The sequence below is a fragment of the Bos grunniens genome, chromosome 3 (assembly GCF_055505025.1).
Source record: "Bos grunniens cultivar Pamir isolate PY7600 chromosome 3, Bosgru_T2T1.0, whole genome shotgun sequence".
In the NCBI taxonomy this organism is placed as follows: domain Eukaryota; kingdom Metazoa; phylum Chordata; class Mammalia; order Artiodactyla; family Bovidae; genus Bos; species Bos grunniens.
Genome location: NC_141167.1, coordinates 51,136,822 through 51,161,399, shown reverse-complemented (window position 1 = coordinate 51,161,399; position 24,578 = coordinate 51,136,822). Strand labels below are relative to the sequence as shown.

General features: G+C 38.5%; 1 protein-coding gene across 2 annotated transcripts in view; it reads right to left on the bottom strand.

Annotated features, from left to right (window-relative positions):
* TNNI3K (TNNI3 interacting kinase) overlaps window positions 1-24,578 on the bottom strand; it is a 404,175-nt gene that overhangs the window by 114,090 nt on the left and 265,507 nt on the right. For both annotated transcript variants that reach the window (XM_086390587.1, XM_086390580.1), the window contains 3 exons: window positions 14,674-14,726; window positions 14,144-14,196; window positions 8,834-8,966 (listed from right to left, as the gene is read on the bottom strand). In XM_086390587.1, the coding sequence (XP_086246713.1) occupies window positions 8,834-8,966; window positions 14,144-14,196; window positions 14,674-14,726 (239 nt within the window). The remainder of the gene's footprint in view (window positions 1-8,833; window positions 8,967-14,143; window positions 14,197-14,673; window positions 14,727-24,578) is intronic.

The window sequence follows — 24,578 nt, the reverse complement described above, 5'->3', positions numbered from 1 at the left end:
TTTCCACTGTTTCCCCATCTATTTCCCATGAAGTGGTGGGACTGGATGCCATGATCTTTGTTTTCTGAATGTTGAGCTTTAAGCCAACTTTTTCACTCTCCACTTTCACTTTCATCAAGAGGCTTTTGAGTTCCTCTTCACTTTCTGCCATAAAGGTGGTGTCATCTGCATATCTGAGGTTATTGATAATTCTCCCGGCAATCTTGATTCCAGCTTGTGTTTCTTCCAGTCCAGCATTTCTCATGATGTACTCTGCATATAAGTTAAATAAACAGGGTGACAATATACAGCCTTGACGAACTCCTTTTCCTATTTGGAACCAGTCTGTTGTTCCATGTCCAGTTCTAACTGTTGCTTCCTGACCTGCATACAAATTTCTCAAGAGGCAGATCAAGTTTTCTGGTATTCCCATCTCTTGAAGAATTTTCCACAGTATATTGTGATCCACACAGTCAAAGGCTTTGGCATAGTCAATAAAGCAGAAATAGATGTTTTTCTGGAACTCTCTTGCTTTTTCCATGATCCAGCAGATGTTGGCAATTTGATCTCTGGTTCCTCTGCCTTTTCTAAAACCAGCTTGAACATCAGGAAGTTCATGGTTCACATATTGCTGGAGCCTGGCTTGGAGAATTTTGAGCATTACTTTACTAGCGTGTGAGATGAGTGCAATTGTGTGGTAGTTTGAGCATTCTTTGGCATTGCCTTTCTTTGGGATTGGAATGAAAACTGACCTTTTCCAGTCCTGTGGCCACTGCTGAGTTTTCCAAATTTGCTGGCATATTGAGTGCAGCACTTTCACAGCATCATCTTTCAGGATTTGGAATAGCTCAACTGGAATTCCATCACCTCCACTAGCTTTGTTCGTAGTGATGCTTTCTAAGGCCCACTTGACTTCACATTCCAGGATGTCTGGCTCTAGGTCAGTGATCACACCATCGTGATTATCTGGGTCGTGAAGATCTTTTTTGTACAGCTCCTCTGTGTATTCTTGCCATCTCTTCTTAATATCTTCTGCTTCTGTTCGGTCCATACCATTTCTGTTCTTTATCGAGCTCATCTTTGCATGAAATGTTCCTTTGGTATCTCTGATTTTCTTGAAGAGATCCTTAGTCTTTCCCATTCTGTTGTTTTCCTCTATTTCTTTGCATTGATCGCTGATGAAGGCATTTTTATCTCTTCTTGCTGTTCTTTGGAACTCTGCATTCAGATGTTTATATCTTTCCTTTTCTACTTTGCTTTTCACTTCTCTTCTTTTCACAGCTATTTGTAAGGCCTCCCCAGACAGCCATTTTGCTTTTTTGCAATTCTTTTCTATGGGAATGGTCTTGATCCCTGTCTCCTGTACAATGTCACGAACCTCAGTCCATAGTTCATCAGGCACTCTATCAGATCTAGGCCCTTAAATCTATTTCTCACTTCCACTGTATAATCATAAGGGATTTGATTTAGGTCATACCTGAATGGTCTAGTGGTTTTCCCTACTTTCTTCTATTTAAGTCTGAATTTGGCAATAAGGAGTTCATGGTCTGAGCCACAGTCAGCTTCTGGTCTTGTTTTTGCTGACTGTATAGAGCTTCTCCATCTTTGGCTGATGAGTTTGGGTAAACTCCGGGAGTTGGTGATGGACAGGGAGGCCTGGCGTGCTGCAATTCATGGGGTCACAAAGAGTCGGACATGACTGAGCGACTGAACTGAAATGAACATAGTCACATTTATATTCTTAAAATATCATTGTAGTGGATGTGTAGAGATTGGGGAGGAAGAGAAGAACAAAGAGAGAATGGGCAAAGAGCTATTGCAATAAAGTGATAAAGATGGCACTTGGAACTAAGGTGGTGGTGGGTAAAACTTTAGATGAAGATAGGGTATATCTTCACTAATTCTATTCAGTATTGTACCAGAGACCCTTGCCTGTGTGAGAAAGCAAGAAAATATATGAAAAATACACATATTTGAAAGAAATAAGTAAAATATTCTTTATTCTGAGATGACATAATCATCTATGTTTAAAATCCCCAAAAATGTATAGGAAAGCTACTTGAACTGATAAGTAAACTTAGCAAATTTATAGGGCACTAGGTTGTTAAAAATTAATTATATCTCTATATTTACAAAAATCATTATTCATTGCAATTAATAAACCTTTAAAATAGCATCAAGAAACACAAAATACATAGAAATAATTCTAAAAAAATATGTGTAAGGTTTCTGTGATGAAAACTACAAACACACTGATGACAGAAATCAAAGACCTAAATGAAGGGAGGGATATACTGTTTATCAATTGGAAGATTCAATATGTGTAAGTTGTCAGTTCTTCCCGAATTGCTCTACAGATTCACTGCAATTCAATCAAAATACCAGCAACATTTTTTTTGTAGAAATAGACAAGCTGGTTCTAAAATTTATATGGAAAAACAAAAACTTTACAATAGCAAAAGCAATTTTAACAAAGAAGAGCAAAGTTGGAGGATTCGCATTATGTGATTTCTAGATTCACTATAACTTATCAATATAGTGTGATATTGGCATAGGAAGCCTTGTATTGATGGAACAGAATAGAATCTATATGTGTGGTCAATTAATTTTTGATAACAGTACCAAAATAACTTAATAGATAAAGGAAGTGTTTTAAATAAATCATGCTAAAAAAATGGGTATCCATATTAAAAAAAATTAACAAAGAATACAAATTCAACTCTTACCTTATACCATTAAAAAGTAATTCTAGTAGATCTTATAAATATAAAACCTAAACCTATAAGGTTCCTATAAGTAAACACAGGAGGAAATATTTGTGATCGTGAGTGTAGCAAGAATATTTTAGATAGGATACATAAAAATATAAGTTTGATAAGGTAAATTTCACTGAAATTAAAAAAAAAACTTCTGCTGTTTGAAAGGCATTGGTTAGATTATGAAGAAGCAAGTCACAGACTATAGGAAACTATTTGCAAAATACATAGCAGATGAAAGAGTCTACCTAGAATCTAAATACTCTTATTAGTATATAAGATAATTTAAACAAATAATTTACCAAAGAAAGAGATATGAACAGCAGATAAACACACAAAATTATCAATATTATTAGTCATTAGAGAAATATAAAATAATACCATAACTATTTACCATAATATACCTACTCAAATTGTTAATAATTTATTTTAAGTGGACAATAAAAAGAGTGCTGGCAAGGATGTGTATCAACTGAAATTCTCATACACTTCTCATACAAGGCATACTGGTACAGATGCTTTGGAAAAAATCTTACTGTAATATCTAGTAATTATTATATATATTTGTCCAAGAGTAATTAAAACAAACACACAAAAACCTAAATGGTTTTGGTAATTACACTCATAATATCACCAAACTGAGAATAACTCAGATGATCATCAACTTGGGAATGGACAAATAAAACCAAGGTACATCAACACATGTCTTCATAGATCACAGCCTTGTGATGAAAGAGCTTTCATAGTTCAATAAAGCTATGAGCCATGCCATGCAGAGCCACCTGAAATGGACGGGTCATAGTGGAGAGTTCTGACAAAGCATGGTCCACTGGAAGAGGGAATGGCAAGCCACTCCAGTATTCTTGCTGCGAGAACCCCATGAACATGAATGGTATGAAAAGGCAAAAAGCACGACACTGGAAGATGAACCTTCCAGGTCAGAAGGTATCCAATATGCTACTGGGGAAGAATGAAGGGCAATTACTAATAGCTCCAGAAGGAATGAAGGCCTGCACCAAAGCAGAAAGGATGCTCAGTTGTGGATGTGTCTAGTGGTGAAAGTAAAATCCGATGCTGTAAAGAACAATATTACATAGGAACTTGGAATGTTAGGTCCATGAATCAAGGTAAACTCGAGGTGTGAAGCAGGAGACGGCAAGAGTGAACAACGCACTGTAGCAATCAGAGAACTAAAATGGATGGGGATGGGTGAATTTAATTCAGATGACTATTATATCTACTACTGTAGGCAAGAATCCCTGAGAAGAAATGAAGTAGCCCTCATAGTTAACAAGACATGCAGTACTTGGGTCCAATCACAAAACAGATTGATCTTGGTTCACTTCCAAGGCAAACCATTCAATACACAGTAATCCAAACCTGTGCATCAATCACTGATGTCAAAGAAGCTGAAGTTGACCAGTTCTATGAAGACTGACAAGACGTTCTAGAACTAACACCAAAAAAAAAAAAAAGATGTCCTTTTCATCATAGGAGATTGGAATGAAAAAGTAGGAAGTCAAGAGATACCTCAAGTAACAGGCAAGTTTGGTCTTGGAGTACAAAATAAAGCAGGCCAAAGGCTAACAGAGTTTTGTCAAGAGAACACACCGATCATAGCAAACACATTTTTCAACAACACAAGAGACGACTTTACACATTGTTGTTGTTGTTCAGTCACTCAGTCGTGCCTGACTGAGCGACCCCATGGACTACAGCACACCAGGCTTCCCTGTCCTTCACTCTTTCCTGGAGTTTCTTCAGACTCATGTCCGTTGAGTTGATGATGCCATCCAACCATCTCATCCTCTATACCTCCTTTTCCCCCTTGCCCTCAATCTTTCCCAGCATCAGGGTTTTTTCCAATGAGTCAGATCTTTGCATTAGGGGGCCAAAGTAGTGAAGCTTCAGCTTCAGCATCAGTCCTTTCAATTAATATTCAGGGTTGATTTCCTTTAGGATTGACTGGTTTGATCTCCTTGCTGTCCAAGGGACTCTCAAGAGTCTTCTCCAGCACCACAGTCGAAAGCATTAATTCTTTAGTGCTCAGCTTTCTTTATGGTCCAACTCTCACATCTGTACATGACTACTGGAAAAACCATAGCTTTGACTATATGGACCTTTGTGGGCAAAGTGATATCTCTGCTTTTAAATATGCTGTCTAGATTTGTTATAACTTTTCTTCTCAGGAGAAAGTGTCTTTTAATTTCATGGCTGCAATCACTGTCTACAGTGATTTTGCAGCCCAAGAAAACAGTCTGTTACTGTTTCCATTTTTTCCCCATCTATTTGCCATGAAGTGATGGGACCAGATGTCATGATCTTAGTTTTTTGAATGCTGAGTTTTAAGTCAGCTTATTCATTGTCCTCTTTCACCTTCAGCAAGAGGCTCTTCAGTCCCTCTTCACTTTCTACCATTAGGGTGGTATCATCTGTGTATCTGAAGTTATTGATACTCCTCCCAGCAATCTTGATTCCAGCTTGTTATTCATCCAGCTGGGCATTTCTCACCAAATGGTCCATACTGAAATCAGATTGATTATATTCTTTGCAGCTGAAGATGAAGAAGCTCTATACAGTCAGCAAAAACAAGACCTGGAGCTGAAACTGTGGCTCAGATCCTGAGCTCCTTATTACAAATTTGAAGAAAGTAGGGAAACCACTGTACCATTCAGGTATGACCTAAATCAAATCCCTTAAGATTACACAGTGGAAGTGTTAAATAGATTCAAGGGATTAGATCTGATAGACAGAGTGCCTGAACAACTATGGACAGAGATTCATAACATTGTATAGGAGTCAGTGACCAAAATCATCCTAAAGAGAAAGAAATTCAAGAAGGCAAAGTGGTTGTCTGAGGAGGCTCTCAAATAGCTGAGGAAAGAAAGAAGTGAAAAGCAAGGGAGAAAGGGAAAGATATACTCAACTGAATGCAGAGTTGCAGAGAATAGCAAGGAGAGATAAGAAGGCTTTTTTTTTCAATGAAAAATGCAAAGAAGTAGGGAAAAACAATAGAATGGGAAAGACCAGAGATGTCTTCACGAAAATTGGAGATATCAAGGGAAATTTTCATGTGAGGATGGGCTTGATAAAGGACAGAAACAGTAAGGACCTAACAGAAGTAGAAGACATTATGAAGAGGTGGCAAGAATACAGAGAAGAACTGTACAAAAAAGGGCTTAATGACCTAGATAACCATGATGGTGTGGTCACTCACCTAGAGCCAGACATCCTGGAGTGTGAAGTCAAGACGGCCATAGGAAGCATTACTACAAACAAAGCTAGTAGAGGTGATGGAATTCCAGCTGAGTTATTTCAAATCCTAAAGGATGATGCTTTTAAAGTACTGCACTCAATATGCCAGCATATTTGGCAAAATTCGGGAGTGATCACAGGGTCATTCCAATACCAAAGAATGGCAATGCAAAGAATGTTCAAACTACTGGGCAATTGCACTCATTTTGCATGCTAGTAAGGTAATGCTCAAAATCCTTCAAGCTAGGCTTCAATAGTACATGTACTGAAAATTTTCAGATGTATAAGCTGGGTTTAGAAAAGCTAGAGAAACCAGAGATCAAATTACCTACATTCGTTGCATCATAGAGAATGCAAGGGAATTCCAGAAAAAATATCTACTTCTGTTTCATTGACTGTTCTGAAGCCTGTGACTGTCTGGATCACACATACATACACACACATCAACACAATGGAATATTACACAGGAATGTGAAAGAATAAATACTGATAAATGTACTAACATGACTCCATTTATTTGCCATCTGGAAAAGGCAAACTTACAGGGACATAATTCAGATCAGTGGTTGCTAGGGGCTGGAGGTATGAAAGGTGAATTGATTCCAAAGAGGCATGGGGGAACTTTTGAAGTATTGAAACTCCTGTTTATCATGATTGTCGTTGTGATTATATAGCTGTATATAGTTGTTAAAACTCCTTGAATTATTAGCCTAAAATGGTAACATTTACTATACTATAACTTATAGTATAAGTTGAGATATAAGTTATATCTCAATTTATACTATATAAATTAAACATAATTTTTTAAAATGACAATTGCAATAATTTAAATGATGAAGATGGTGGCTTGAGCTAGGATGGTGGAAGATGATGATAAGTAGTGGATAAATCTAAGATGTTCTTAGGATGTAAAATGCACAGGAAGAGGTGAACTGATTGATACAGGAGATAAGAAGAAGGGAGACATGTGAAGTGAAAGTTGCTCAGTTATGTCAGACTCTTTGCGACCCTATGAACTATACAGTCTATTGAATTCTCTAGGCCAGAATACTGGAGTAGGTAGGCTTTCCCTTCTCCAGAGGATCTTCCCAACCCCAGGATCAAACTCAGGTCTCCCACATTGCAGGCAGATACTTTACCAGTTGAGCCACAAGAGAAGCCCAAGAGAAGCACAAGGGAAGAACAAGGGAAGCTCTGATAAAAATACCACAATATGTCCAGAATTACAGTGGATTTTTTAATATACTCATAAATCTTACCAGAAGTCATATTCTAAGAGGTAGAGAAATGATAACAGATCAAACAAGAAATAAACAGCAATTCTTGTCCAGTTCAAAATAGAGTCCTCTTATCCACACTATAATAAGGGCCTGATCCCATCATTTAAAACTCTGAAAGCATATAGAGAAAGGTTAGGACAATTATGTACAGAGCATATCATTTGTGAAAAGTTCTTGGTTAGACAGTATGCAGAGTATAATTAAAGACCATATGGTTATTAGGAGGAAAATATCTTGAAGACAGTATGAGATATGGCTATTGCTCTGCACATGAGTACTAATAAATATTGTGATCCTGGTTAAGACTTTGAACTTCTGTGAATATCCACATTTGTAAGGTATGTCTTTCCCTAACATCCCTTTTGACTTGATCCTTCTGACGTATTTGTGCTTCCCTGGTGGCTCAGACAGTAAAGAATCTGCCTGCAATAAGGGAGACCTGGGTTTGATCCCTGGGTTGGGAAGATCCTCTGGGGGAGGGCATGGCAACCCACTCCAGTATTCTTGCCTGGAGAATCCCCATGGACAGAGGAGCCTGGCAGGCTGCAGTCCATGGGGTTGCAAAGAGTTTGGATGCAAGTGAGTAACTTTAATTTCACTTCTGATATATTCTGATAGGGTGACCACTTAAAGAGCTTACACTATAGTTCATTATAAAATTTATTTATGATTTAATTTGAAAACTACTTTTGAATCATGGTAAGTTTTGGGGATGCAAAGTCAAGGGGTTTTTAGACTCATGGTGGATACAAGTAAGTAAACAGTGTGACCAGACAAAAAGAGCAGAGCAAATAAAATGGAGAGAAATGCAAATCAAATTTACTGCAAATATTTGTACATTTTCCCCTGTGATTAGATTCCCTACTTCCATCTTCTGCAGTTACACAGAGTATAATGTATATTATCAAATATAATCAACAACAAAATTATAGGCTCACTCGCAAAGTCCCAGTTTTCAAATACATCTATATGTATTTAATACAAAATTAGAAAAAGCCATTCTCCTTTGTATAAGGTGAGAAGCTGAAAGCAGACCTGATAGATAATTTTTATGTGTTGCTAATTTCAGCTCACCCTTATATGAACACCAAAAAGGCACTTCTAAATCAAATCTCAAAAAGTAAATGTGGCATTATTTACATGATTTGTACCCACATTCCACATGGCCTAGTCATCTGCTTGTTTTTATTAACAACAGATAAATCAAAACCTTAAACTTTAATAATAAAATATACCTACCCTTCTGTGTGTCTATGTCCAAAATCATATAGTTATAGGCCATTAAGTCTTCTGGATTGGGCACATACCTTGAGACCGTTTCTTTACTTCTCACCTTGCCAGTCCACCAAGAACTGTCATTTTGGGGGAACGATGTTTCTTGAATTTGTGAAAATGCAGAGAACTCTGGAAATCAGAGAAACTTTTCTTTTTTCCTGGCTGCACCCTGCAGCTTGTGGGATCTTAATTCTCCAAGTAGGGCCCTCGGCAGTGAAAGCATACAATCCTGACCGCTGGACCACCAGGGAATTCCCTCAGAGAAACCTTAACTGCAGCATGGCTTACCTGGCTTGAGATGAGCAAAGGGAATTTCTCCAGTGAGAAGCTCCCACAGACACAGAGCATAGCTGAAGACGTCGGCTTTGATCGTGTAGCGTGTACACTGTGTGAACACCTCAGGAGCCATCCAGCGGAGGTTCTGCAGGTCAAGAAACATCCACAAGTCACTGACCAAGTGTTTAGTTCTTCTACTGTAGGACAGTGTTCTTCTTAGCGAGGATTCGTTAAGTATTCTATGTTCTCAAAAATGTAAACATAAAATAACATCAATACTGCCCTCAATGTGTGCAATAATAAACTGGCTCCTTTACACAGAAATGGTGTTTACTGCTGCCTTTTAGTTTTTCAAAGGACGTTTTTTTAATCATTGGAAGATCATGAAATCCATAATTCTTCCAAATATACTGCAACAATATTAATTGCCAAGTAAAATGGTGAGCACAGCAGTGGTACTGTTTTGCTTATCTCTGAGTATCTTTCCCTTGGAAGCCTTGAAAACTTCTGAATACATCTGAAAACATCCATGGATTCATCCAAGAACTCTATGCCTCCCTGTGTGTGAACCATGCACTCTGGGGGGAAGCATCTCCCCTTTAGAGCTTCAGGTTGTAATTTAGGAAGTCACTAAATTAGACCAATAAGCAGTGCCCTGATGACTGAGGAGAGAAAGGGTCTCAGGGGAGTGCCCAGAATATTCGTGTGAAGGAGGTGTCTCACTGGCAGGATCAGGCCTGTCATATCTCCTTTGTTTGCCCAGTGGTGTTATTTCTAAATGCTGTTTGTGCAATATTCCTGAAAGCAAGCCCATAAAGCATGACAAGTTTCTCCGTACAAAGTTCTACCCTCATGTTTTGATGGTATCATTTACATTCTTTTTATTTGCAATTGTATATTTTTTCATTTTTAAATATAAGTTTCCATTATGGGATGCAACTGCATAAATTTGGTTTATGTGTGGTTTAGGAAAAAGAATACTAGAAGTAGGGAAGGAAAATTCTAGTCCTGGGCCTACTATCAACTATTTGGGTGGTTCTGAGAAAGTCTCCTATGCTTCTTGGACCTGAGATTCCTCAAGGGTAACACAGGACGCAGGTCCTTCTAGCTCTAAAATCTCGTGGCTTCATAATCATATCAATGAACTTCGCCAAATACCTTCTGTCTTTGTATTTCCCCTGAAAGAAACTAGTATTCTCTTATTACTCTTGGTGATATTCTGTGTGTAGTGCTGCCTGCTGATAATTCTTTTGAAGTGTCTACATTATTTTGAAGTCATGCATAATTGCAGCTTTCTAAGAATGTCTTTATTTTGATTATGGTGCTTATATGCAATCCTTCCACATGAGCTTTCACATTCCAAGTAGCCTCCAATTATATAGCAGATTATGAGTTTTGTCACAACATTGCATCAGCAGGAGTAAGCATACAATATGCCCATTTTTTTAACAGAGGGTAATAGAAATAATTAGCAAACTTATACAAGGCCACATAACTAATAAGAAATAAAATAGCCTTCAAAATAAATCTTGAGTAGGGCTGTGCTTAAAGACTCCACTCCTAGGATAGAAGAATATTACTTGCTTTGCAGAAATTCAATTCAATTTCATTCAACAAGAATGAATATTTAACCAGAGTCTCCATTGGCTACATTTCAGAATCTCCTGGGGAAACTTTTAAAAGATACATGTACTCAAGATGAGCCCTAGGACAAGGAGATCAGAATTTCTGGGGGCTGGATTCAGGTTGAATGTTTTTACAAACGTTTCCAAAGTGATTTCAATGCGCACCCACGGTTGAGGTCCATCCATTGTGTTAGCTATCTCTATGTCAAAGATGCCAGATAAGATCTGTATTTCCTGTCAATAAAAGGACCCACTCTTCCACCTCTCTCATATCTTACCATACTTCTCCTTTCTTACTCCACTCCAGTCAATCTGGCCTTGAACACACAAAGGACTCTCCTGCTGCAGGACCTTTGCACTTACTGTTCCGTCTTCTACACTGCTCTTCTCCTCTTATGGATAACTCCCACATAGGTCTCTTATCAAAGGCTATCTTTCTATTTCACTCATCTAAATGACACCCCCTATCACTTTTCATTCATCTGCTCTGCTTTGTTTTTTTTCTTCATAACACTTATCACCACCTGATATATGTTTTACTAATTTGTTCAATGTTTATCTTCTTCCATGAAAATATTAGCCCCATAAACACAAGAATTTTGCTTTGTTCATGGTAATAGTCCCAGGTCCTTGAAAATGTCTGACACTTAGTAGGTATTCCATAAATGTCTGTTGAATGAATGAAATTTAACTGGGGAAACCAGCATGCTTAATCCTTAATCCAGGATGTGGTTCCTGCCTTCCTCTTTGACTTGTCTCTCACTTTGTCTTCTCACACAGTGCATGCCAGCAATGCCAAGCTATTGAAAGTCCCCAAGGAAAGCTGGTGTTTCTGCCTCCCCTGTGCCTTTGCATATGTGTTCATTCTGTTTGAATTGATTATTCCTGTTAATTCTACCTGAGCTCCCATGAGGCTTTGCCACATCTCTATCACTGAATGTCCATACTGCCTTCACCCTTACTTGCATATGGTTTTTCCCACTACAAAATGAGCTACTTGAGATCAAAGACAAGCTTTTATTCACATTTTGTATTCTTGGCCCTTTGTACAATGCCTGACGCATTGTCAGTTCAGTTCAGTTCAGTTCAGTCACTCAGTCCTGTCCGACTCTTTGCGACCCCATGAATCACAGCACGCCAGGCCTCCCTGTCCATCACCAACTCCCGGAGTTCACTCAGACTCACGTCCATCGAGTCAGTGATGCCATCCAGCCATCTCATCCTCTGTTGTCCCCTTCTCCTCCTGCCCTCAATCCCTCCCAGCATCAGAGTCTTTTCCAATAAGTCAACTCTTCGCATGAGGCGGCCAAAGTACTGGAGTTTCAGCTTTAGCATCAGTCCTTCCAAAGAAATCCCAGGGCTGATCTCCTTCAGAATGGACTGGTTGGATCTCCTTGCAGTCCAAGGGACTCTCAAGAGTCTTCTCCAACACCACAGTTCAAAAGCATCAATTCTTCGGTGCTCAGCCTTCTTCACAGTCCAACTCTAACATCCATACATGACCACAGGAAAAACCATAGCCTTGACTAGACGAACCTTTGTTGGCAAAGTAATGTCTCTGCTTTTGAATATGCTATCTAGGTTGGACATAACTTCTTCCAAGGAGTAAGCGTCTTTTAATTTCATGGCTGCAATCACCATCTGCAGTGATTTTGGAGCCCCCAAAAATAAAGTCTGACACTGTTTCCCCATCTATTTCCCATGAAGTAATGGGACCAGATGCCATGCTCTTAGTTTTCTGAATGTTGAGCTTTAAGCCAACTTTTTCACTCTCCACTTTCACTTTCATCAAGAGGCTTTTGAGTTCCTCTTCACTTTCTGCCATAGGGTGGTGTCATCTGCATATCTGAGGTTATTGATATTTTTCCTGGCAATCTTGATTCCAGCTTGTGTTTCTTCCAGTCCAGCGTTTCTCATGATGTACTCTGCATATAAGTTAAATAAGCAGGGTGACAATATACAGCCTTGACGTACTCCTTTTCCTATTTGGAACCAGCCTGTGGTTCCATGTCCAGTTCTAACTGTTGCATCCTGACCTGCATACAGGTTTCTTAAGAGGCAGGTCAGGGGGTCTGGTATTCCCATCTCTTTCAGAATTTCCCACAGTTGATTGTGATCCACACACTCAAAGGCTCTTGCCTAGTCAATAAAGCAGAAATAGATGTTTTTCTGGAACTCTCTTGCTTTTTCCATGATCCAGCGGATGTTGGCACATTGTAGACCCTTCATAAATGTTTGTCGAGTAAGAGTACTACCTAGCAGTGTGAAAAAAGTGCTACAAAAGCACAGACAGAAAAGTGTGTGGGGAGGAGGTGGAAGGGGCAGTTTACAGGACGGAAGGTACTTAAAATGGGTAAACTTTTCTTGGCCATGCAAGATAATTAGACTTTCTCGAGGTGGGATGTAATGAAAGGTTTTTTAGGCAGAGAATATGACCCTGGGAGAGTCATAAATCTGTGAAAGTGAATAAAATATTTGGGGAATAGCCAGATGGCTTGTATGTATGTTGCAGGAATCATTGGGGACTTTAGAAAATGTTTAGTGGAAAATGAAGTCACAGAAGAGTCTTGGGTTCAGACTAGGGGGAGAGTGTTATAACATTTTAATGCTTCCCAGGTGGTGCTAGAGGTAAAGAATCTGCCTGCCAATGCAGGAGATGCAAGAGAAGTGGGTTTAATCCCTGGATCAGGAAGATTCCCTGGAGGAGGAAATGGCAACCCACTCCAGTATTCTTGCCTGGAAAATTCCATGGACAGAAGAGCCTGTGGACTATAGTGGACCATAGTCCATGTGGTCGCAGAGTTGGACAGGACTGAATGTGCACACACACACACACACACACAACATTTTAAGCATCATTGACGATTTACAGGAAGAAGTGAATTGTCAGAACACAACACTTGACTGATGTTGCAAAGAATGAACTGGAGGAGAGGACTGGAATTAAAAGCCTAGAACAATGGTCCAGAAAAGAGAAGGGGAAGACCTGAACTGAGGCAGTGGTAAATGAAAGTTTGGGATGCACTAAAAAAGAAAAGAAATAGAAACAAACATAAAAAGTGATTGAGCAGTGTGTAAGCAGAAGCAGGAAAAGGAAGGAACAGAAATTAGCCCAAGCTTGGGTAATTAAATAACACAGCTAAGTCAGAAAGAGACGTACACTCCTTCATGGGGAGGTGAGAGGGAAAAGCAGATAATGAATCTAAATGCAGACATTTTGAGTACAATTTATGTTTGCTTCAGATGTTATAATTTATATTTTTCTTAAACATTAATGCTTGACTGTATCACCTATCACCTTACAATGTTAAAATGGAAAACTATAAATTGTTAATAGATGCAGGTAAACTATGGATTTTATGGTTACCTATTAAATTTTAACTCTACCACTTAATAAGGAGATCTAAACATGAAAGTCAATTATCCATGCCCGCCATGTACTTTTCAATTAGATTTGAAACAAATTCTGTTACTTTTTCTGTAACATTTTTCAAATATATATCTAATCTATTTCTCTAACAGAGCCTTGAAATAGTTCTTTTGGGGGCTTACTAAAAATAAAAACATAAAACATTATCCTGCCTCTGGGACAATGACATTTCTTCCAGTTAAAGCTGCTTTCATCTCCTTTTCTCTCATGCTGAGTTTACACATTCTAATTGTTTCATAATTATAGGGAACGTGAGCCGCAACAAACCCCAGGTTGTTTTGTCATGTTGTCTTCATCCAGAGACTGCAGAAATCTTGATTCTGGGGAAAAGAGAAAACAAATTCATGTCAAAGGAAATATTTTAAAACCAAGGTCAAAGATTATAGCCAAAAGTTTGAAACCCCAAGGAAACCTGTCTCATTTAAATTTTTACTTCCATTTTTTTAGCTGAGGATATAAAAGAGGAAAAACTGAAAAGAAATGACATACTTTTAAAATTAATTGAAAAATTTAAAAATTCATTTGTTTTTAATTGGAGGATAATTGCTTTACAATATTGTGTTGGTTTCTGCCATACAACGACATGAATCAGACACAGGCACACACATGTCACCTCCCTCTTGCTAATTGAAAACTTCCCAGTACCCCTCCATGACAACTTGAAATGTGAATAATTTAGAGAAATATAGCTGTCGGGGTGATAACCATTTTCAGGTTTATCATATAATATCTCCACCGATGAGGAAGGAAGAAAGAAACTGATGTCACTGGGGATGCATTATTCATTGAAATCTCACCTCCGAAATCTGCCACCACTGCATGCCCATCCTCATAGAGAAGAATATTGTGACTGTAAAAAAATAAAAAGTAGATTTTGAGTAAAGTTTACTATTTTCAGTTTGAATGGTCTCTCAAGGAAGAGATGACAATCATCTTTTGTTTACCCCAGAAGTTAAACAACTCCCCAAAAGTTAACAGACATCTCAGGTTAGTGACTCTGATTTTCTTAGTTTACTAATCTGAAAGGAATGTTTATATAATGTGATCATCTTATCTCTGACTTTGAAAGTATTCAAAGTATTTTACTTTAGTCATACCTTCTAAACTTGTCAAAGACCCATTAGCTGAAGATAAGTTTTTCAGCTCTTTGAAGTTCAGTTGCTAACAAAATTTGGTTACAGGCAGTAGTAAAAGGTATCTGTGAGCATATCAGAGTCAGAGCAAGGGAACAAGTTTGCCAGAACTCTAGGTACAAGGGGAGTTCAAGGGAGGACCTGACATGAATATAGGAAAAGGACTCTGTATGGAAAATGTCTTGGTCAATATGTTCTAGCTGGTATCCTAGAAAAAAAAGTGTTTTTAAGGCCTGTGAAATGAGGCCAGCTAAAGCACTTTTTAAGCTCTTGGAGAGGAAAACATAGAAAGGTCTTCAAAGTCTCCTTTCCAAACTAGAATTCAAGCTAGAACAAGGCTGTCCTTTTCAAGGACAACTCTCTGTGACCTCCTGGACTGGACTGTAGCCTGCCAGGCTCCTCTATTCATGGGATTTTCTAGGCAAGAATATTGGAGTGGATTTTCTAGGCAAGAATATCTCCTTCTCCAGGGGATCTTCTTGACTCAGGGATAGAACCCTTGTTTCCTGTGTTTCTTGCATTGGCAGACAGATTTTTTATCACTGTGCCACCTGGGAACAGAGAAGTAAGAGGATGTCAAAATGAAAAGCCCCCTGAGATGTTATCTTTAACTGTAAATTACCAATTAATATAGTCAGTGAGAATGACACTGTCATGATAAAAAACTCTCCAGTATCAGGAGCTCTCTGGAAGTTCAAGGACAAAAAGAAGAATGAATCAAAAATGCTGTACCACTAGATTACTTGAAGGATTTAGGTGTGTTATTATACCACAGTCCCTTAATCTATCAAAAGATAATGAGGGTCACAGTCCATAGATATCATTAAAACATGCTAAACATGAATTACCAATTGAATTAAATGATTATATGTATAGTATCCTATCCATTAATTTAATTTTAATTCAAATTAATAATGTAGAACTATGGTTATCAAAATAGCAGCATATTCTCAATACAAATAACAGATATATAAATGAAGTTGCCCTAGTTGAACACCAGAAAAGGCTGACAGAAACCCTACTTAATCTTCACCTGTTTCAAAATCACGGTCCTTGAGGCAACAGCTTAAAATTTTGGATGTTGTGTGTGCAGGCCTGTTAAGTCACTTCAGCTGTGTTAGACTCTGCAATCCTATGGATGGTAATCCACCAAGCTCCTCTGTCCATGAGAAGCCTTGGGCATATTTTGTTTATTCATTCGCGTGTTTAAATTTCTTCTAAATTATTTATGTTACTAAAAATAAGGATGATAATGCCAGGTAACTGGAATTGGGATAGTTTAGCATAATTTTACTCTTCAAGCAAAAGAAATGGCTTCCCTGATGGCTCAGTAGTAAAGAATCCATCTGCAATGCAGTATACACAGGTTCAATCCCTGGGTTGGGAAGATCCCCTGGAGAAGGAAATGCCTACCCATTCTAGTATTCTTGCCTGGAAAACCCCATAGACAGAGGAGCCTGATGGGGTACAGTCTATGGGGTTGCAAAGAATCAGACACAGCTGAAGTGACTAAACAACAGCAAAAGAAACAAATGAATTTGATCACTGGGCTGCCCTGTTCCTCGTGGTATGAGGGGCAGGATGTCTGAGGATACAGGGATCATGCTGATAGTTGTAACTACAGCATTTTTAGCATGTGCTTATTTTGGGCACACTGCTTACACTCCTTATCACATTTGATTATACTCATAAATGTTTTTTAAACAAATAAACTTAAAATAAAAAGTCACAAGTTTGGTAGCGTAAAGATCACATTAGTTAATAAGCAAGTACTTATTGAATTGTGGTTGTTTAGACACTAAGTTGTGTCTGACTCTTTGTGACCTCATTACCTGCAGCACGCCAGGCTTCATTGACCTTCACTATTTCCTGGAGTTTGCTCAAACTCATGTCCACTGAGTTGGTGATGCCATCCAACCATCTCATCTGCTGTCTCCCCTCTCCCCCCTCCCCTCAATCTTTCTCAGCATCAGAGTCTTTTGTAATGGGTTGGTTCCTTGAATCAGGTGGCCAAAGTACTAGAGCTTCAGCTTCAGCATCAGACCTTCCAGTTAATATTCAGGGTTTCTTTGCTTTAGGATTGACTGGTTTGATCTCCTTGACGGCCACAGGCTTCTCAAGAGTCTTCTCCAGCACAATTCAAAAGCATCAATTCTTCCGTGCTCAGTCTTCTTCATGGTCCAACACTCATATCTATACATGGCTACTGGAAAAACCATAGCTTTGACTATACAGATCTTTGTTGACAAAGTTATGTCTCTGCTTTTTAGTATGCTGTCTAGGTTTGTCATAGGTTTTCTTCAAAGGAGCAAGCATCTTTCAATTTTGTGGCTACAATCACATCTGCAGTGATTTTGGAGCCTAAGAAAAGAAAATCTCTCATTGTTTCCACTTTTCCCCATCTATTTTCTATGAAATGCTGGAACAGGATGCCACAATTTTCATTTTTTGAATGTTGAGCTTTAAGTCAGCTTTTCCACTCTCCTCTTTAACCCTCATCGAGAGTTTCTTTGGTTCCTCTTCTTCTTCTTCTATTTTTTTTTTTTTTTTTTTGCCATTAGAGTGGTAATGTCTAAATAACTGAGGTGGTTGATATTTCTCCCAGAAATCTTTATTCCAGCTTGTGAGTCTTCCAGCCCAGCATGTCCAATGAAATGATGCATATAAGTGAAATAAGCAGGGTGACAATATATAGCCTTGATGTACTCCTTTTAGGATTTTGAAATAGTCCACTGTTTCATGTCCAGTTCTAAGTGTTGCTTCTTATCCTGCATACAGATTTCTCAGGAGACAGGTAATGTGGTCTGGTATTCCCATCTATTTAAGACTTTTCCACAGATTGCTGTGATCCAAACAGTAAAAGGATTTAGTGTAATCAATGAAGCAGAGTAGATATTTTTCTGGAATTGTCTATTTTTCTATAATCCAACGGATGTTGGCAATTTGATCTCCATTTCCTCTGCCTTTTCTACACCCAGCTTGTACATCGGAAAGTTCCTGGTTCACATACTGCTGAAGCCTAACTTGAAGGATTTTGAGCATATTCTTACTAGCAGGTGAAACGAGCACAACTGTACAGTTGCTGTTCAGTCACGCAGATTGTCTCACTCTTTGTGACTCCATGGACTGCAGCATGCCTGGCTTCCCTGTCCTTCACCATCTCCTGGAGCTTGCTTAAACTCATGTCCATTGAGTCAGTGATGCCATCCAACCATCTCATCCTCTTTCATCCCCTTCTCCTTCTGCATTCAATCTTTCCCAGCATCAGGGTCTTTTCCAATGAGTCAGTTCTTCTCATCAGGTGGCCAAAGTATTGGAGTTTCAGCGTCAGCATCAGTGCTTCCAATGAATATTCAGGACTGGTTTCCTTTAGGATGGACTGATTGGATCTCCTTGCAGTCCAAGGGACTCTCAGGAGTCTTCTCTAACACCACAGTTCAAAAGCAGCAATTCTTTGGTGCTCAGCCTTCTATATGGTTCAACTGTCACATTCATATATGATACTGGAAAAACCACAGCTTTGACCATATAGACCTTAGTTGGCAAAGTAATGTCTCTGCTTTTTAATATGCTGTCTAGGTTGCTCATAACTTTTCTTTCAAGGAGCAAGTGTCTTTTAATTTCATGGTTGCAGTCACCATCTGCAGTGATTGTGGAACCCAAGAAAATAAAGTCTGCCACTGTTTCCACTGTTTCCCTATCTGTTTGCCATGAAGTGATGGGACCAGATGCCATGATCTTAGTTTTTTGAGTGTTGAGTTTTAAGCCAGCTTTTTCACTCTCCTCTTTCACCATACAAAAGGCTATTTAATTCCTCTTCACTTTCTGCCATAAGGGTGGTGTCATCTGCATATCTGAGGTTATTGATATTTCTCCCAGTGATCTTGATTCCAGCTTGTGCTTCATTCAGCCCAGAATTTTGTATGATGTAGTCTGCATATAAGTTAAATAAGCTGGGTGACAATAAACAGCCTTGACATACTTCATTTCCAATTTCAACTGGGCCATTGTTCCATGTGCAGTTCTAACTGTTGCTTCTTGACATGCATATTTCTCAGGAGACAGGTAAGATGGTCTGGTATTCCCATCTCTTTAAGAATTATCCACAGTTAGTTGTGATCCACATAGTCAAAGGCTTTGGTGTAGTCAATTAAGCAGAAGTAGATGTTTTTCTGTAACTCTCTTGCTTTTTCGATGATCCAACGGATGTTGGCAGTTTGATCTCTGATTCCACTGTCTTTTCTAAATCCTGCTTGAACATCTGGAAGTTCTTGGTTTATGTATCATTGAAGCCTGGCTTGGAGCATTTTGAGCATTACTTTGCTAGCATGTTAAGTGAGTGCAATCGTGCAGTAGTTTGAACATTCTTTGATATTTCCCTTCTTTGAGTTTGGAATGAAAACTGAGGTTTTCCAGTCCTGTGGCCACTGCTGAGTTTTCCATATTTGCTGGCAGTTGAGTACAGCATTTTAACAGTGTCATCTTTTAGGTCTTGAAACAGCTCAGCTGGAATTCAATCAACTCCACTAGCTTTGTTTGTAGTGATGCTTCCTAAGGTCTATGTGAATTCACGTTCCAGGATGTCTGGCTTTAGGTGAGTGATCACACCATCGTGATTATCTGAGTCATGAAGATCTTTTTTGTATAGTTCTTCCATGTATTCTTGCCACCTCATCTTAATATTTTCTGCTCCTGTTAGGTCCATACCATTTCTGTCCATTATTGTGCCCATCTTTGCATGAAATGTTCCTTTGGTATTTCTAATTTTCTTGAAGAGATCTCTAGTCTTTCCCATTCTGTTGTTTTCCTCTATTTCTTTGCATTGATCACCGAGGAAGGCTTTCTTATTTCTCCTTGCTATTATTTGGAACTCTGCATTCATATAGGTATATCTTTTCTCTTTTGCTTCTCTTCTTTTTTCAGCTATTAGTACGGCATCCTCAGACAGCTTTTTTGTATTTTTTTTTTTTTTTTTTTTACTTTGGGGATGTTCTTCAGCACTGCCTCCTATACAATGTCATGAACCTCTGTCAATAGTTTTTCAGGCATTCTGTCTATCAGATCTAATCCCTTGAATCTATTTGTCACGTCCACTATATAATTGTAAGGGATTTGATTTAGATCAGACTTAACTGCCTAGTGGTTCTCCCTACTTTCTTCAATTTAAGTCTGAATTTGGTAAAAGGAGTTCATGATCTGAGCCACAGTCAGCTCCGGGTCTTGTTTTTGCTGACATATAGAGCTTCTCCATCTTTAGCTGCAAAGAATATAATAAATCTGATTTCAGTATTGACCATCTGGTGATGTGCATTTGTAGAGCCATCTCTTGTGCTGTTGGAAGAGGGTATTTGCTATGACCAGTATAACTTGGCACAACTCCGTTAGCGTTCGCCCTGCTTCATTTTGTACTCCAAGGCCAAACTTGCCTGTTACTCCCAGTATATCTTGATTTCCTACTTTTGCATTCCAGTCTGCTATGATGAAAAGGACATCTTTTTTTTTTTTTTATTAGTTCTAGAAGGTCTTGTAGGTCTTCAGAGAACTGTTCAATGCCAGGTTATGTAGCATTAGTGGTTGGGGCATAGACTTGAATTACTGTGATAATGAATGTTTTGCCTTGGAAATGAACAGAGATTACTCTGTCATTTTGAGACTGCACCCAACTACTGCATTTCAGACTCTTCTGTTGATTATAAGGGCTACCCCATTTCTTCTAAGGGATTCTTGCCCAAAGTAGTAGATATAATGGTCATCTGAATTAAATTCACCCATTCTGGTCCATTTTAGTTCACTGATTCCTAAAGTGTCTATGTTTATTCTCGCCATCTCCTGTTTGATCACTTCCAATTTGTCTTGATTCATGGATCTAACATTCCAGGTTCCTATGAAATATTGTTATTTACAGCATCTAACTTTTTTTTCACCACCAGACACATCCAAAATGGGGTCTTGTTTCCACTTTGTCTCAGCCTCTTCATCCTTCTGGAACTATTTCTCCGCTGACCTCCAGTAGCATATTGGGCACCTAGTGACCTGCGGAGTTAATCTTTCTGTGTCATAATCTTTTTGTCTTTTCATACTGTTCATGGGGTTCTCAAGGCAAGAATGCTGAAGTAGTTTACCATTTCCTTCTCCAGTGGACTATGTTTTGTGAGGTATTTTGATCTTATTGAATATCGGTCATCACCTTATTAATATTTAAATTTGATATACTTGTAAGATTGGAAGATAAACTAGAACTAACCTAGTTTAACCCTCTTAGCTTCAGAAGTGAAGCCCAGAGAGTCTAAGTATATCGACAGATGTTATATAAGTAGCTTGGGGCAGTGAGGATTCCCAGGTGGCACAGTGGTAAAGAATCCCCCTGTCAATGCAGGAGATGCGAGAGACATGGTTTGATCTCTAGGTTGGGAAGATTCCCTGGAGTAGGAAATGGCAACTCTCTCCAGTATTCTTGCCTGGAAAATTCCATGGACAGAGGAACCTGGTGGGCTACAGTCCATGGGGTTGCAAAGAGTCAGACGTGACTGAGCAACTGCACCATCACAGGGGCAGTGAAGATACTGAACCCAGTTCACTGAGGCCAGCATCTCAGATTTTAGAAAAGTTTCTGGCAAATGGTAAGTGACAGTGAATTTTATGTTTCATATTATGGACCTTCCCCCAAAGCATGGTATTTACTTTCTTCACATTATCAAGACACACTGTTGGTGGGAATGTAAATTGGTACAGACACTATGAAGAACACTATAGAGGTTCCTTAAAAACCTAAAAATAGAGCCATCATATGATCCAGCAACCCCACTCCAAGGCATATATCCAGAGAAAACCATGCATGTACCACAGAAAAGATACATGCACCTCAATGTTCATTGTAGCACTATTTACAGTAGCCAGGACATGGAAGCAACCTAGATGTCCATGAACAGCAGAATGGATAAAGATATGTAAATATATACAATGGAAAATATCACTCAGTTATAAAAAGAATGAAATAAAGCTGTTTGCAGCAACATGGATGGACCTAGAGATTGTCATACTGAGTGAAATAAGTCAGACATAGTGAGACAAATATTGTATGATATTGCTTATATGTGGAATCTAACAAAAGGTACAAATGAACTTATCTACAAAACAGAAATAGAGTTCAGTTCTGTTCAGTTCAGTCTCTCAGTCATGTCCGACTCTGTGATCCCAGGGACTGCAGTACACCAGGCTTCCCTGTCCATCACCCGGAGCTTACTCAAACACACTTATGGTTAACAGGGGTAAGGAGCAGGGAGGGACAAAAATGAGAGATTGGGGTTGACATATATACACTACTCTATATAAAATAGATAACTAATAAGAACCTACTGTATAGTACAGGGAACTCTACACAGTAGTCTGCAATGGGAAAAGAACCTAGGAGTGAATATATGTATACCAATAACTGAACCATTTTGCTGTATACCTGAAATTAACACAACATTATAAATCAACTATACTCTAAAAACTTTTTAAACATTTTTTGTTAAGTTTGTAGGACATTCCCAAGAGGGGTTTTTCCTATATCTATATTTTAAGTCAAAATCTTATATAACTAATTTAATTTTAGGGTAACACAAATTCAATAGCAAAGTTATATGAACGCTGCTAACTTGACTTTGCCTTAGAAACCTCAGCCTTTTAAGCACCACGTTTTTGATGACCTGAACTTTAAGAGAAGAATAATGACAAAACATAAAAAGAAGAATAACTCAAGGTTATTAAGATTTAGTTCTTCTTTTCTTATTTCTCCAGTGGCTTTCAAGTAATAATGGTTGCATTTGCTTGGGTTTTTCAGCAAAGAGAGATCAAACCATATAAATATATGCAAACATTGGACTGATTTAGCAGTCATACAGCAAAGTGATGATGGAGACAAAAAGCAAAGTAAACCATTCAGAAGCCAATGACTGTCACAACTTCTGGAAGTGGAAAGAAGCCAGGAAATCAATCTCTCTACTAGAGGCTGCAGAAGGTACTGTCTCTGATGATTTTTTGAGGTTAGCCCAGTAAAACTGATTTTGATCCTCTGACTTCCACAAATGTAAAATAATAAGTATATATTGTTTTTAAAAAAGGACACTATGAGAGATGCTAAGTGATGCACATTATAGATTCCATCTTCAAGGACTTTATAATTGATTGATGAAAGCTTAGATGAGTGTTGGTATATAAGAACTTAAAGAAAATAGTGTAATTATAAAAGAAATTAGTTTTTAAGTGAGCCTTGAGGGGCATTGAACGTCTATAAATATTGACTGAGATCTGATGATGTGCTAGAAAATTTCCTGTACCCTTGGAACAGTGGAGACCAAAACAGGCAAAGACCTCATGAGCTTACAGTGAAGTGAGGAGAAAATGAGGCAGAGACAAAGTGGGAAAGAAGCGTAGGTCAGGGAAAATCTTGGTAAATGCCAAGGATTGGGAATGTGTGTAGTCTTTAAGGGGAATAAAAGTAGAATGTACTTACTAAATTGGAGACCACATGCTAAAGAATAATGAGGGGAAGGGGGGAACTGACTGGTGGTGGTGTTAGATTACAACAGAATTTGAAAGTCAGAGAGGGAGTTCCAGACTTGATACAAAAAGCTAGCAGGTTTTTATGTAGAGGGTGCAATACTCTGAAAGCAAGGGACTAGTGTTCAAAAATAATTTGAGGGTTTTGGTACTGAAAGACAAAAGCAATAAGGTAAAGCGGAAAACAAAACAAAACAAAACAAAATAGTATGAATCCATCAACATATTTGAAAGAGTCTAGGTCTTGGGACATCATAGCTATAGAGAACAAAAGGGAAAAAAAACTTAGGATAAGCTTCAAGTTTTCTAGTTTGGAATTCTTAAGCAGAAAGCGATAACATATCCAACTAGAAATGGCTGTCTTACTAAATATCCCATGACTTTTTTAATGAAAAAGATAGTGAATGACTTTGGACGCTGTGGAACTTGACTAAAGTGATTTCTGCACTTGGCAATATTGGACTTACCAGATAAACAGCTATCATTTTTATTAAACTGAAAAACATTCAAAGTGAACTCTTGTGTCCTTAACAATAGCAAATTAAACAAAACAAAGAGGCAGTGACAATTTAGGAACCTAAAGACAATGTGTGTTCATAGCAGCAAATGGGGCCAAATGTGAAAAAGAATGCTATGGAAATGCCATTGCAGAATGAGAGCACTTTGGGAAGTGCTGGAATATAATGAAACGATTTTTCCACCTCAAGATAGTCTTTTGGATTTGTCCATTTCTTCTTTAAATGCTCAGTAACAGAGAAAATAGAACTACCTTTCAGTCCAGTTGCTCAGTCATGTCTGGCTCTTTGCAACCCCAACGACTGCAGCACACCAGACTGCCCTGTCCAACAACTCACAGAGTTTACTCAAACTCATGTCCATTAGTCGGTGATGCCATCCAACCATCCCATCCTCTGTCATCCCCTTTTCCTCCTGCCTTCAAGCTTTCCCAGCATCAGTGTCTTTTCCAATGAGTCAGTTCTTCACATCAGGTGGCCAAAGTATTGGAGTTTCAGCTTCAACATCAG